The sequence below is a fragment of the Neomonachus schauinslandi genome, chromosome 4 (genome assembly GCF_002201575.2).
Source record: "Neomonachus schauinslandi chromosome 4, ASM220157v2, whole genome shotgun sequence".
NCBI lineage: Eukaryota > Metazoa > Chordata > Mammalia > Carnivora > Phocidae > Neomonachus > Neomonachus schauinslandi.
This window is the reverse complement of record NC_058406.1, coordinates 32543405-32559242: the sequence shown is the minus strand read 5'-3', so window position 1 is coordinate 32559242 and position 15838 is coordinate 32543405. Positions and strand designations below refer to the sequence as shown.

Genomic DNA, 15838 nt, shown 5'->3' with positions numbered 1-15838 from the left:
CCCAGGCACCCCACACAGGGTCTTTATTCAAGAAGTTCATGATTCATCCACAATACCTCAATTCTCATGCCACCTCCCATCAAGGCAGAGAATGGGGGCAACAAAGAGGTGACAGGTCCTTGCTGTGAGAGCTATTTATGAGTGTCCACTCTCAGTCAGTCCCTGGAAGGTGGGTTCAGTGCTTGGAAGCAGGGCCGCAGGCTGGCTTAGCAACTTGTTCACTATGTGGATTTGGGCATCGTGCTTCTCAATGTCCTCATATGGAGTCCAGGACAAGTCATGCTGTAGCTTGTAGGCACCAAGGAAGTCATGTGGACAACCTGTCCCCCATTCCTAGAGAAGGCAAAGAAATCAATTCTCATCAGGGTAGGAGGTAAAAACATTGGGTTCATTTCCTTGCCACGAATTTCTTCCCTTTCCTTTTTAAAAAAATTTTTATTGTTATGTTAATCACCATACATTACATCATTAGTTTCTGATGTAGTGTTCCATGATTCATTGTTTGTGCATAACACCCAGTGCTCCATGCAGAACGTGCCCTCTTTAACACCCATCACCGGGCTAACCCATCCTCCCACCCCCCTCCCCTCTAGAACCCTCAGTTTGTTTTTCAGAGTCCATCGTTTCTCATGGTTTGTCTCCCCCTCCGATTTCCCCCCCTTCATTCTTCCCCTCCTGCTATCTTTTTTTTTTTTTTTAACATATATTGTATTATTTATTTCAGAGGTACAGATCTGTGATTCAACAGTCTTGCACGATTCACAGCACTCACCATAGCACATACCCTCCCCAACGTCTATCTCCCAGCCACCCCATCCCTCCCACCCCACCACTCCAGCAACCCTCAGTTTGTTTCCTGAGATTAAGAATTCCTCATATCAGTGAGGTCATATGATACATGTCTTTCTCTGATTGACTTATTTCGCTAAGCATAACGAATTTTCCCAACACCATTTGTTCCATCCACGTCGTTGTAAATGGCAAGATCTCACTCCTTTTGATGGCTGCATAATATTCCATTGTATATATACACCACATCTTCTTTATCCATTCATCTGTTGATGGACATCTTGGCTCTTTCCACAGTTTGGCTATTGTGGACATTGCTGCTATAAACATTGGGGTGCACGTACTCCTTCGGATCCCTACATTTGTATCTTTGGGGGAAATACCCAATAGTGTGATTCCTGGGTTGTACGGTAGCTCTATTTTCAACTTTTTGAGGAACCTCCATACTGTTTTCCAGAGTGGCTGTACCAGCTTGCATTCCCACCAACAGTGTAGGAGGATTCCCCTTTCTCCATATCCCCATCAACATCTGTCATTTCCTGACTTGTTAATTTTAGCCCATTTTGACTGGTGTGAGGAAATATCTCATTGAGGTTTTGATTTGGATTTCCCTGATGCCAAGTGATGTTGAGCACTTTTTCATGTGTCTGTTGGGCATTTGGATGTCTTCTTTGGAAAAATGTCTGTTCATGTCTTCTGCCCATTTCTTGATTGGATCATTTGTTCTTTGGGTGTTGAGTTTAAGAAGTTCTTTATAGATTTTGGATACTAGCCCTTCATCTGATATGTCATTTGCAAATATCTTCTCCCAGTCTGTCGGTTGTCTTTTGGTTTTGTTGACTGTTTCCTTGCTGTGCAAAAGCTTTTTATCTTGATGAAGTCCCAATAGTTCATTTTTGCCCTTGCTTCCCTTGCCTTTGGCAATGTTTCTAGGAAGAAGTTGCTGCGGCTGAGGTTGAAGAGGTTGCTGCCTGTGTTCTCCTTTAGGATTTTGATGGACTCCTGTCTCACATTTAGGTCTTTCAACCATTTTGAGTCTATTTTTGTGTGTGGTGTAAGGAAATGGTCCAGTTTCATTCTTCTGCATGTGACTGTCCAATTTTCCCAACACCATTTGTTGAAGAGGCTTTTTTCCATTGGACATTCTTTCCTGCTTTGTCAAAGATGAGTTGACCATAGAGTTGAGGATCTATTTCTGGGCTCTCTACTCTGTTCCGTTGATCTATGTGTCTGTTTTTGTGCCAGTACCATACTGTCTTGATGATGACAGCTTTGTAATAGAGCTGGAAGTCCAGAATTGTGATGCCGCCAGCTTTGCTTTTCTTTTTCAACATTCGGGGTCTTTTCTGGTTCCATACAAATTTTAGGATTATTTGTTCCATTTCTTTGAAAAAAGTTGATGGTATTTTGATGGGGATTGCACTAAATGTGTAGATTGCTCTAGGTAGCATTGACATCTTCACAATATTTGTTCTTCCAATCCATGAGCATGGAACGTTTTTCCATTTCTTTGTGTCTTCCTCAATTTCATAAGTATTTTATAGTTTTCTGAGTACAGATTCTTTGCCTCTTTGGTTAGATTTATTCCTAGGTATCTTATGGTTTTGGGTGCAATTGTAAATGGGATCGACTCCTTAATTTCTCTTTCTTCTGTCTTGTTGTTGGTGTATAGAAATGCCACTGATTTCTGTGCATTGATTTTATATCCTGCCACTTGACTGAATTCCTGTATGAGTTCTAGCAGTTTCGGGGTGGAGTCTTTTGGGTTTTCCACATAAAGTATCATATCATCTGCAAAGAGTGAGAGTTTGACTTCTTTGCCGATTTGGATGCCTTTTATTTCTTTTTGTTGTCTGACTGCTGTGGCTAGGACTTCTAATACTATGTTGAATAGCAGTGGTGATGGTGGACATCCCTGCTGCGTTCCTGACCTCAGGGGGAAAGCTCTCAGTTTTTCCCCATTGAGAATGATATTAGCTGTACGTTTTTTGTAGATGGCTTTTATGATATTGAGGTATGTACCCTCTATCCCTATACTCTGAAGAGTTTTAATCAAGAAAGGATGCTGTACTTTGTCAAATGCCTTTTCTGCATCTATTGAGAGGATCATATGATTCTTGTTCTTTCTTTTGTTAATGTACTGTATCATATTGATTGATTTGCGGATGTTGAACCAACCTTGCAGCCCAGGGATAAATCCCACTTGGTCGTGGTGAATAATCCTTTTAATATACTGTTGGATCCTGTTGGCTAGTATTTTGGTGAGAATTTTTGCATCCATGTTCATCAAGGATATTGGTCTGTAATTCTCCTTCTTGATGGGGTCTTTGTCTGGTTTTGGGGTCAAGGTAATGGTGGCCTCATAAAACGAGTTTGGAAGTTTTCCTTCCATTTCTATTTTTTGGAACAGTTTCAGAAGAATAGGTATTAATTCTTCTCAAAATGTTTGGTAGAATTCCCCTGGGAAGCCATCTGGCTGTGGGCTTTTGTTTGTTGGGAGATTTTTGATGACTGCTTCAATTTCCTTAGTGGTTATAGGTCTGTTCAGGTTTTCTATTTCTTCCTGGTTCAGTTTTGGTAGTTGATACATCTCTAGGAATGCATCCATTTCTTCCAGGTTATCTAATTTGCTGGCATAGAGTTGCTCATAATATGTTCTTATAATTGTTTGTATTTCTTTGGTGTTAGTTGTGATCGCTCCTCTTTCAGTCATAATTTTGTTGATTTGGGTCATTTCTCTTCTTTTTGATAAGTCTGGCCAGGGGTTTATCAATCTTGTTAATTCTTTCAAAGAACCAGCTCCTCATTTCATTGATTTGTTCTACTGTTCTTTTGGTTTCTATTTCATTGATTTCTGCTCTGATCTTTATTATTTCTCTTCTCCTGCTGGGTTAGGCTTTATTTGCTGTTCTTTCTCCAGCTCCTTTAGGTTTAGGGTTAGGTTGTGTATTTGAGACCTTTCTTGTTTTTTGAGAAAGGCTTGTATTGCTATATACTTTCCACTTAGGACTGCCTTTGCTGTATCCCAAAGATTTGAATAGTTGTGTTTTCATTTTCATTTGTTTCCATGAATTTTTTAAATTCTTCTTTAATTTCCTGGTTGACCCATTCATTCTTTAGTAGGATGCTCTTTAGCCTCCATGTATTTGAGTTCTTTCTGACTTTCCTCTTGTGATTGAGTTCTAGTTTCAAAGCATTGTGGTCTGAAAATATGCAGGCAATGATCCCAATCTTTTGGTACCGGTTGAGACCTGATTTGTGACCTAGGATGTGATCTATTCTGGAGAATGTTCCATGGGCACTAGAGAAGAATGTGTATTCTGTTGCTTTGAGATGGAATGTTCTGAATATATCTGTGAAGTCCACTTGGTCCAGTGTGTCATTTAAAGTCTTTATTTCCTTGTTGATCTTTTGCTTAAATGGTCTGTCCATTTCAGTGATGGGGGTGTTAAAGTCCCCCACTATTATTGTATTGTTGTCGATATGTTTCTTTGCTTTTGTTATTAATTGGCTTATATAATTGGCTGCTCCCATGTTAGGGGCATAGATATTTACAGTTGTTAGATCTTCTTGTTGGATAGACCCTTTAAGTAGGATATAGTGTCCCTCCTCATCTCTTATTACAGTCTTTGGTTTAAAATCTAATTTGTCTGATATAAGGATTGCCACCCCAGCTTTCTTTTGGTGTCCATTAGCATGGTAAATGGTTTTCCACCCCCTCACTTTCAATGTGGGGGTGTCTTTGGGTCTCAAATGAGTGTCTTGCAGACAGCACATTGATGGGTCTTGTTTTTTAATCCAATCTGATACCCTGTGTCTTTTGATTGGGGCATTTAGCCCATTTACATTCAGGGTAACTATTGAAAGATATGAATTTAGTGCCATTGTATTGCCTGTAAGGTGACTGTTACTGTATATTGTCTGTGTTCCTTTCTGGTCTATGTTGCGTTTAGGCTCTCTCTTTGCTTAGAGGACCCCTTTCAATATTTCTCATAGGGCTGGTTTCGTGTTTGCAAATTCCTTTAGTTTTTGTTTGTCCTGGAAGCTTTTTATCTCTCCTTCTATTTTCAATGACAGCCTAGCTGGATATAGTATTCTTGGCTGCATATTTTTCTCATTTAGTGCTCTGAATATATCATGCCAGTCCTTTCTGGCCTGCCAAGTCTCTGTGGATAGGTCTGTTGCCAATCTAATGTTTCTACCATTGTAGGTTACATATCTCTTCTCCCGAGCTGCTTTCAGGATTTTCTCTTTGTCTCTGAGACTCATAAGTTTTACTATTAGATGTTGGGATGTTGACCTATTTTTATTGATTTTGAGAGGGGTTCTCTGTGCCTCCTGGATTTTGATGCCTGTTTCCTTCCCCAAATTAGGGAAGTTCTCTGCTATAATTTGCTCCAATATACCTTCTGCCCCTCTCTCTCTTTCTTCTTCTTCTGGGATCCCAATTATTCGAATGTTGTTTCATCTTATGGCATTGCTTATCTCTCGAATTCTGCCCTCTTGATCCAGTAGTTGTTTATCTCTTTTTCTCAGCTTCTTTATTTTCCATTATTTGGTCTTCTATATTACTAATTCTCTCTTTTGCCTCATTTATCCTAGCAGTTAGCGCCCCCATTTTTGATTGCACCTCATTAATAGCCTTTTTGATTGCGACTTGGTTAGATTTTAGTTCTTTTATTTCTCCAGAAAGGGTTTCTCTAATAACTTCCACTCTTTTTTCAAGCCCAGCTAGTATCTTTAAAATCATCATTCTGAACTCTACTTCCGACATCGTATTAATGTCTGTATTGAGTAGGTCCATGGCAGTCGGTACTGCCTCTTGTTCTTTTTGTTGAGGTGATTTTTTCCATCTTGTCATTTTGGCCAGAGGAGACTAGATGAATGAGAGAACAAAATGCTAACAGGATAACAACGTCCCCAGAAAATATACTCTTAAACAAATCAGAAAAGACCTGAAACCGGGGGAAAAGAAAGGGAAAGAAAAAAGAAAAAGAAAAAAGAAAAAGATAAAAACAAACAAAAACAGAACAAAACAAAACAAAACAGAGTATGATCAAATATGATCAGGCTGGTACATAGATCAGTGCCACACACTAGATTTTGGGTGTATTTTGGTCTGTTAGAAGAAAGTGCCCCCCCAAAATTTTAAAGAAAGAAAAACTTATATATGTACAAAAATAAGGGTTAATAAAATGAAGGGATGGAATATGACTGTAAAGATGAAAATTATAAAAAATTTTATAAAAGGAATTGATAAGAAGTTGTTTGAAAAAAGAAAGAAGAGGATTGAAAAAAAAAGGGAGAGAATATTATCAGGCAGGAGACCAGAACAAAGCCATACACTAGAGATTTAGGGTATATTTTGATTTGTTAAAAGAAACTGTATCTCAAAATTTTAAAGAGAGAACAACTTATATATATATGCCAAAAATAAGGGTAACTACTATGAAGGGATAGACTATGACTCTAAAAATGAAAAATAAAAATGTTTTGTAAAAAAGGGATTGATAAGATGTTGGTTGAAAAAGGGAAAAAGAAAAATTAAAAAAAAAAGTTAAAAAAAAATTAACTTTGAAAGACTAATCATGGTAAAAAAGCCATGGATTCTATGTGCATTATTCCCCTAGTGCTGGAGTTCTGCCGTTCTCATTTATCAGTAAACTTGGTCTTCGCTGGCTGTTCTTGCTGATCTTCTGGGGGAGGGGCCTGTTGTTGCAGTTCCCAAATGTCTTTGCTGGAGGCGGAATTGCCCCGCCCTCGCCGGTCGGGGCTAAGTAATCTGCTCAGGTTTACTCTCAGGAGCTTTTGTTCCCTGCAAGCTGTCCGTACAGCTTTGCAGGCTGAGAGTGAAAATGGCGGCCTCCCAATCTCCGCCCTGGAGGAGCCAAGAACTCGGGGCCCCGCTCCCCAGTGAGCCCCCAGAGAAAAGCAGTCAGTCATTCCCGTCTCCCCAGTCTCCAGCCACACTCCGTGCTCACCTGGCCTCTGACCGAGCGTTTCTATCTCTGGCACCTGACCCCGTGTGGAGTCTCCAAACCCAGCAGATCCCTGCGGTGCGCTCCCTCGCCTCTCCTCCCGGGGGAGGAAGGGGAGTCTCCCTGGATCTGCCACTTGTTGGGTCCCTGCTGGAGGAGCAGTGGCCTGACTGTGCCACGGATCACGGTTTATGGCAACCCCGAGCTGAGAGCCCGCGCCTGGGCTCCGCCTCTGCAGCCGGCTTCCCTGCTCTGTTACCTGGGAGCTCTGCCACACTCAGGCACCCCCGGTCTTTCTGTGACCCTGAGGGTCCTGAGACCACACTGTCCCGCAAGGGTTCTACCCCCAGCTTAGCCACTGGAGTGACGTCCCTCAGCGGAGCAGACTTCTAAATGTTCTGATTTTGTGCTCCAGGGCTCTATCACTTGCCAGAAGCAGCCGACAGAGGCCCCCGCCCCCGCCGTCTGTCTTCCCGAATATCGCCTCAGATTCACTTCTCCGCACGTCCTACCTTCCAGAAAGTGGTCGCTTTTCTGTGCAGAGAGTTGTTGCTATTCTTTTCTTCGATCTCCTGTTGAGTTTCTAGGTGTTCAGAATGGTTTGATCCCTATCCAGCTGAATTCCTGAGACCAGACGAAATCCAGGTTTCCTACTCCTCTGCCATCTTGCTCCGCCCCCCCATCCCACGAATTTCTTTTTTGGTTTTTCACATCAGACCGGTGAGAATCATCCTCATTGCATCACACATCAGATACCTCTCTTTTTTTTTTTTTTTTTAAAAGATTTTATTTATTTATTTGAGAGAGAGCATGAGAGGGGGGAGGGTCAGAGGGAGAAGCAGACTCCCTGCCGAGCAGGGAGCCCGATGCGGGACTCGATCCCGGGACTCCAGGATCATGACCTGAGCCGAAGGCAGTCGCTTAACCGACTGAGCCACCCAGGCGCCCCCATCAGATACCTCTCTTAACAGAGATAATGACTGTGAAATAATTTAAGTGTATTTTTCATGTATATTTTTTAAGAGTCATGCCTGGGCTCACAACACCTCCAATTTTCTAGAAAACATTTACCAACCCTATGCCTACATTTTCTCAAAGACCAGAGTAGATTTTTGTGCAAAAATAAATGCTTTTTTTAACTCTTGAAAAATTCATTTTATTTCTGCTTATTAGAAAATTAATGGTCATTACTGGTTGGCCTGGATATATTTTGTTTCAAAAGTATATGCCATGCAGTTATAAACATTATTTCATCTATTTGGCAGGAAAACATGAGATTTTTATATAACTTTTAATATCACAATCGCAAAATTTTGAAATTATTTTATAAATATGTAGACCCATATGGCATGTGGTCCTTTTGGATATTTTTCTATATATTCTAATCACAGGTAGCAAGATGAAGCTTTTTTTTTTTTTTTTAACAAATAGAAACATTACCAGTTAGCAAGATGAAGCTATTATTTTTTTTACAAACAGAAATACTGCCTGATATTTTCCAAAGTTGAGAATATATATATTGTCAAGTAAAAATGTACTTTATTTTGTCCAAATTTAAAAGAATCTTATTATCAGTTGTTCCAAAATCTTTACTATTAAAAAAAAAAACACACACAAATAGAGGTTTTTTTTTTTTTTTTCCATAGACAGGAAGAAAAGAAACATACTAGGCCCTCAATTTGATGTATCATGTTCATTTGAAAAAGATAATAGCTGGATTCTTCAGTAAAAAAATTAAATAGTATTCAAACCCAACTTATTTTATTAATTGTCTTAAATACCATCTTACTATCTAGCAGAACATTTTTGAAATATAAAATATCACTGGGGACTTGTTGATGTTTCAACAGTGACAAATTCCTCATAATGGTATATTAATATTGTGATAAACAAAAGCTAATCGTAGCCATTTCTTTTTCTTTTTTTTTTTAAGATTTTATTTATTTATTTGACAGAGAGAGACACAGCGAGAGAGGGAACACAAGCAGGGGAAGTGGGAGAGGGAGAAGTAGGCTTCCTGCCGAGCAGGGATCATGACCTGAGCTGAAGGCAGACACTTAACGACTGAGCCACCCAGGTGCCCCTAATCGTAGCCATTTCTACCAGTAAAAAATAAATGTTCTTACCTTTGGAGAAATAATAGAAAAATACTGCTGACCACTCCCCCGTTTATAAAGGTAGTAAATGTTGCCAGGTTTTTTTACTATATTACAAGCTATGTGGTGCAAGTCAGCGTCTCTGTGAGCATCTTCCAATACCTAAGAACCACAGAGATGTAACAAGTTAAGTATCGGATGTAACAGGCACTCACACTCAGTGATTAATCCAGTCAAAATCTGGAAATTACTCAATGCTTTGGAATTGCTCCCCCATAGCAATCAATCACTACTAGGATCCAGATAATTCTGAAGAGACAAAAGACTGCTACTAAGCTGTAAAAACGCCTTTAAAAGAATTATATTTCAAAACGTCGACCACTACTGGCTGTGAATGGCTTTTAAATTTCTTTCCTATTTTTTTTTTTTTTTAAAGATTTTATTTATTTATTTGAGAGAGAGAGAATGAGAGACAGAGAGCATGAGAGGGAGGAGGGTCAGAGGGAGCAGCAGACTCCCTGCCGAGCAGGGAGCCCGATGCGGGACTCGATCCCTGGACTCCAGGATCATGACCTGAGCCGAAGGCAGTCGCTTAACCAACTGAGCCACCCAGGCGCCCCTCTTTCGTATTTTTCTGTAGTAAGTACATTTCTTTTATAAATGAGAACCTATTTTCCCCCTCAAAATGCTTTACCTCACTGAAACTGTCTCCCAGTGAAAAGCTTATCTTATACGTAACCTCTTAATCCTATTTTCTTTCACTCAACACTTCGATATTTCTAGAAGGTACTGAAGACAAATAAGTTAAATGATTATAAGCAAGATCAGTCAATCCTGCGAATTAAATGAAGAAAATGAATGCCTGCGTAAAAGCTGTTACTTACCTTCCTGGCTTGTTCTTGTAAATGTTGGATTTGCTCAGCTATGACCGTCAGTTTGTTGGTGGCATTTGCTCGGATGAATTCATCAGCCTAAAGGTGAGACAAAACCAAAGGGTGGGTGAAAAAAGGACAAGACTTCCACAATGTTATTTAGAGCCCAGTGTGAAGAGTTATCTCGACATCTTCGCTTATGCCTAAAATATATCCTGTCCTTCCTCACCACTCCCCCATGAGCTCCCATTCCACTCCCTCTTCTCCCACCCAGCCCAAACAGCACTGCTTATGAGAAGCCTCCCCTGACATGGCCCCACACCACAGAACTAGGTCCTCCTTCTTTTCTATGTCCCATAGCTTTCTACCCTTTTCACTCTATATTCTAGTCACACTGAATTTCTTCAGTCCTCCAACATGCCCTACTCTCACGTGCTACCAATATACTGAATACATCTTCTTCTTGATATAACATGTTCTCCCCCTTACTCTTTGCCTGAGTAAACCCACTCATTCCTTAGGCCTCCATTTATTTTCTCATGTTTAAATATTTCTGAAATCAGGAGTGGGTCTTACAATAAAAATCCAAAGACACTTGTGATATGGCTCTTATCACCCGTTATGTAGGAATCTAGCTATATACAGAAACTACCTATTAATCTGACCATTACCTTGGCTGAGTTATTTACTTCAAACCTAGTTATATTTTAACTTATATTTGTATTCCTAATTGTTACTTCAAATGTATTTTTATGTTTTTATTTATTTATTTATTTTTTAATATTTCTTTTTTTTTTTTTTTAAGATTTTATTTATTTATTTGAGAGAGAGAATGAGAGACAGAGAGCATGAGAGGGAGGAGGGTCAGAGGGAGAAGCAGACTCCCTGCCGAGCAGGGAGCCCGATGCGGGACTCGATCCAGGGACTCCGGGATCATGACCTGAGCCGAAGGCAGTGGCTTAACCAACTGAGCCACCCAGGCACCCCTCAAATGTATTTTTAAAGACAGCACTAGGATGTAGACCTGAAACAAAGTTGTAATGTACACAGAAGACTGCCTGTCATGTGCTAGGAAATGCAACTGAAGGCAATGGGAATTGATTAAAATAAATAATTTTCACAGCCAGAGAGAATGGTGGTGTGACCAATTCAGGCACTGGGAAGGATTATCATTCAGGCATCAGAAATCTGTCAAAGACTTCCAGTTTACTTTCAAGAAAAGCTGATTAATGTCCGGTGGTATACAATTAAGTTAAGGAGAAGAAATTAGGAGGTTAAACTCGAACTATCAAGAGAATTTGCTAGTTAGTTAAGGGCGCTCAAGGTAAAAGTCAGGTATAAGGCAGTATCATGTAAAAACATAAATAACTGAGTAAACAGGGTCAATCATTTATCTGTTCCACAAATATAGACTGGGCAACCACTGTGTGTCAGACACCATGCCAGGCCCTGGGTGCACTGGCAAATCAGAGAAAGAGGTCCCTACTTCTGTCAAGATTACAGCCTAATACACTGGCCTTATGAATAATATGAATCAAGTAACATATGCAATTTTTAATTTTCTAGCAGTTGTGTTAAAAGTAAAAATAAGGGGCGCCCGGGTGGCTCAGCTGGTTAAGCGACTGCCTTCGGCTCAGGTCACGATCCTGGAGTCCCGGGATCGAGTCCCACATCGGGCTCCCTGCTTGGCAGGGAGTCTGCTTCTCCCTCTGACCCTCCTCCTCTCATGCTCTCTGTCTCTCATTCTCTCTGTCTCAAATAAATAAATAAAATCTTTAAAAAAAAAAAAAAGTAAAAATAAGTAGGGGTGCCTGGGTGGCTCAGTTGTTAAGTATCTGCCTTCGGCCCAGGTCATGATCCCAGGGTACTGGGATCGAGCCCCGCATCGGGCTCCCTGCTCCGCGGGAAGCCTGCTTCTCCCTCTCCCACTCCCGCTGCTTGTGTTCCTGCTCTGGCTATCTCTCTCTCTGTCAAATAAATAAGTAAAATCTTTAAAAAATAATAAATAAAGTAAAATGAATTCTAATAATCTATTTTATTTAACCCAATATATCAAAAAACATCATTCCAACACGTAATCAGTATAAAACAATTTTAATGAGATATTTTATATTTCATATTGTTATTTTTTATACTCCCATACTATCAATTGGGATGCCAAATTTTGATTAGAAATCCTCAATCTGTATTTGGACTTCATAAAATTTACATTTGAAAGAGTCAGTTCACATACTCAGCTTGTTCCAAATATACTTAAAAGTATCCAATAATTGACTCGATTATCAGGTTTTAAAATGTAAATTAGTTAAAATTACATAAAATTTAAAATCCAGTATCTCAGCTGCACTACTACCATACATTCCAAGTGTTCAACAACCCTGTGTGACTAGAGGCTACCATAACGAACAGCACAGCTCTGGTGAGTAATACAGACACCAACAAGAAAGACAATTAGAGCTAGTATTATACGGACTCAGAATAATGATGCGCTACTATGAGACTGACGCGCTACCTACTGCGCTAACGAGGCACCTTGATGCGCTACTATGAAGGAAATAACAGTAATTATGTGGTAGAAGGAGATCAAAGGTAACAAGTGAGTGAAGTAATGGTTCAATAACAGGGAGTGATGAGGACTGCAGGGATTGGAATATATGTGTAGCTTAGAGGCAAATTCAATTTAATAATAGTGTCATTTATGTTTATTTTTTTTTAGAAGTTTGGACTTGATCTTTATTCTTTTTAAAAGATTTTATTTATTTATTTATTTGGCAGAATGAGATAGAGAGAGTGAGCATGAGAGGGGGGAGGGTCAGAGGGAGAAGCAGACTCCCCGCTGAGCAGGGAGCCCGATGCGGGACTCGATCCCGGGACTCCAGGATCATGACCTGAGCCGAAGGCAGCTGCTTAACCAACTGAGCCACCCAGGTGCCCCAATACTGTCATTTAGATGGGGTGGGGTAGAGCCTTCTACAGACAAGGCCTCACCAAGGACGTGACATTTGACTTGGGTCTGAACAAAAGGAAAGGGCCAGCCAGGTACAAAACTGAAGATGTGTCTGAAGAGTAGTTAGTGAGGAGAATGTAAAAAAGGGGGGCAGGGATCAGATCACACAAGGCCTTATGGCCCATGGGTGAAAGTGCTACTTTTTGTTCCAAGGACAATGAGACACCTTATGGCCAAGGAGAGAGTAGCTGGTTTCTAGAGCTAAGATGGTTCTAGGTTAACAGTGGAGTGGCCTCATTATTAGTCTTTTTCTTAAGGTGGTAGCAGCAAATCTCTTCCTTGTAAACAAAAGGACCGAATTCAAACAGAAATGAGGAGGAAAGTACTTATAATTACTAAACACAAACTCTGGCCCCCATCACTCTGAAGCCCTTCACATATATATATTATCTCATTTAGTTTTATAACACCTTATGAAGTTGGAGATAATAACTTCAGCCTCATTTTAGGAATTATACTCTCAGAGAGGTGAAGCAACCTGTCCAAGGGTTCACAGCTAATAAATGGCAGTTGAAGATCTGAACACAGATCAGTCTGATTCCAAATTTCCTGCCTTAATACCAGATCTCTTGAGTTTTCTGAACACACACTAATACAGAAATGGCATATCAGCTAATCAGTCCTACTAGAAAGTACATTTCAGGACACAGACAGTAAATATGCTTGATTCAATCTGTTTGTCTCTCGTGTTTTTATTTCAGCTGCTCAATATCGATAATATTGGAAAAATGGAGGCAGCACAATAATGCACCCTCTATATTTCACCAGATTATATGCTGAAGGGCAAAAACAGTATTCCGTCTTTGTTTTGGGCTACTGTAATAAACATGATGGTCACTCAGTAACCCATGAAAATGTTTGCCTAAGCTTTGGGCCTGGTTGCCTCCCCCAGTAAGTGATCCAATCAAGCAGACACATGAAATTTTTCTAATCCATAAAAGTTATACTTTGCTCCCCACCTCTATAGATAAGTCACAAAGTCTGAATCAAAGGCACTTTCCTAAGCATTCAAATATGTCTAAATAAATAAATAAATAAATAAATAAATAAACCCAGGGGGTGCCTGGGTGGTGCAGTCAGTTAAGCGTCCAACTTGGTTTCAGCTGATCTCAGGGTCATGAGATCGAGCCCTATATTGGGCTCCAGGCTCAGAACGGAGTCTGCTTGAGATTCTCTCTCCTTCTCCCTCTGCCCCTCCTGCTTGTGCACATGCGCTCTCTCGCAAGCTCTCTTTGTCTAAAATAAATAAATCCTAAAAAACAAAAAACCCCTGAAGTACAGAGATGTATGTGTGAGGAAATTTGAGCATGTTAATAATTAAATATTTTTAAGCAAAATAAAGACCTTTGAATATAACCAAGGCCAAATGTGATAGTGCATACAAGGATAAAGGGATATCAGAAGCATTAAAGCATCAGGGCCCTATATCTCTACATACTGAAGAGGGTTCCACAACTGAAGTCTTGATAAAAATTAGATGGAATTTGTTTTTTCACAGCTTTGCTCTAGAAGCTCTCCTAGTTGAAATCCTGCATTTTACAGATAAACTGAAGTCAAGGGGCGCCTGAGTGGCTCAGTAGGTTAAGCGTGAGAAGCTTGATTTTGGCTCAGGTCATGATCTCGGGGTCCTGGGATTGAGCCCCCCCAATGTGCTCAGTGGGGAGTCTGCTTAAGATTCTGTCCCTCTTCCTCTGCTCCTCCCCCTCCGCATGCACTCTCCCTCTCTCTCAAATAATCTTTAAAAAGAAGGTGAAGTCCAGAGAAAAGTAATTTGCCTCAAGTCATATGCAAGTTAATATCAAAGGGGGTGGAGCCTGGGTGACTCAGTTGGTTAAGAGAAAGATTCTTGATCTCAGCTCAGGTCTTGATCTCACAGTGGTGAGTTCAAGCTGCGCTGGGCTCCATGCTCGAAGTGGAGCCTACTTAAAAAAAAAAAAAATCAAAAGAGAGATTAACACGCATGTGTCCAAACTTCCAGTGCTTTTTCTGTTATTTCGCATTTCCTCCTTTTTTTACTTTTGGTAATGAATGTCTAAGTACTGGGCTTGGGAATGTTGTGTCCAGTGAATGACAGCACAGGACAAAACTTAAGAGTCCCTGTCCTTGTAGAAGATGTTAAGTTCTAAAAGCATTCAGGTTTCAGATAAAGATTTTAGGGGAAGCAGTTTAAAGTAAGTGGACTATGCATCCTTACATAATCTGCGTTAGACTGATCGTGAAACTTCCACGGAAACTTCTCTTCACCTGTAAAATGGGAAGAAGAACTTCTGTACTGCCTACCTCACAGGGCTGTCCTAGGGCCCAAATGAAATACTGAATATTGAAAGTGCTGTGCAAAACTTGCCCCCAAAGGAGATTATAGGCACTCATGTTGCAGCTGAAGGAGCCTTTGGTCTCAGAAGATCAGAGTTCGAGTCAAGGACAATCAGTTTTCCCGTGTTGTATGTAAGATGCAGACAAAACAAATGCCACAGTAAGTGGTTGTGAGGTCCCAGTCCTAAGACGCAGGGCCAAACGTGAACGAAGACGGTTATTTACTTCCCCAGCCGCACCTCCTCACCTTCTGCACCTGCTCTGCGAGCGCCACGAGGTCTAAGGGGTCCCCGGCCCGATGGGTGTGGTAGGGGCTCACCAGGGCCAGGCCGCCGGGGGTAGAGGTGCGCTCCACCAGGGCTCCTGCGACACAAACCCAGGAACACAGCCCGTGAGCGCCCGCCCTCGGCCTCCCGCGCAGCCCGGGAGACTAGCTGCTCCGTGAGGGCTTCTTTCCCCGGCCGGACTCCCGCCCTGCGTACCTCCCCGACCGGTCGCCGGCTGAATTCTTTGGTTTTCGGGGACCTCCTCCGCCTGCCCCAGCTTTGCAGCGTCCTCCATGACAACACCTGAAACCTCCCCACCACCCTCGCGTCAGGGGGCGGAAGAGCCTGCGCATAAAGGCCCGTGGGCGGAGCTTCCGTGTTCCCCGGGCATTGGACCTCACCGCTGAGGAGCGCTGCCTGAGCCCGCGAGCGGGGCCCCGGCTGTCGCTCAGGGCTCGGCTGAGGGGCGGGGTCCAGGCTTGTGGAAAGCCAAAAAGGTGGTGCAAGCTTCCCGGGC

General features: G+C 41.4%; 1 protein-coding gene across 1 annotated transcript; it reads right to left on the bottom strand.

The window, feature by feature from the left end:
- C4H1orf50 (chromosome 4 C1orf50 homolog) lies at nucleotides 1-15631 on the bottom strand. Its single transcript, XM_021683786.1, has 5 exons — nucleotides 15538-15631; nucleotides 15303-15418; nucleotides 9748-9834; nucleotides 8894-9025; nucleotides 1-333 (listed from the first exon to the last, which is right to left on the bottom strand). The coding sequence occupies exons 1-5, from the start codon at nucleotides 15614-15616 to the stop codon at nucleotides 136-138; spliced, it is 612 nt and encodes a 203-aa protein (XP_021539461.1). The 5' UTR covers nucleotides 15617-15631; the 3' UTR covers nucleotides 1-135.
- Nucleotides 15632-15838: the final 207 nt, after the last annotated feature.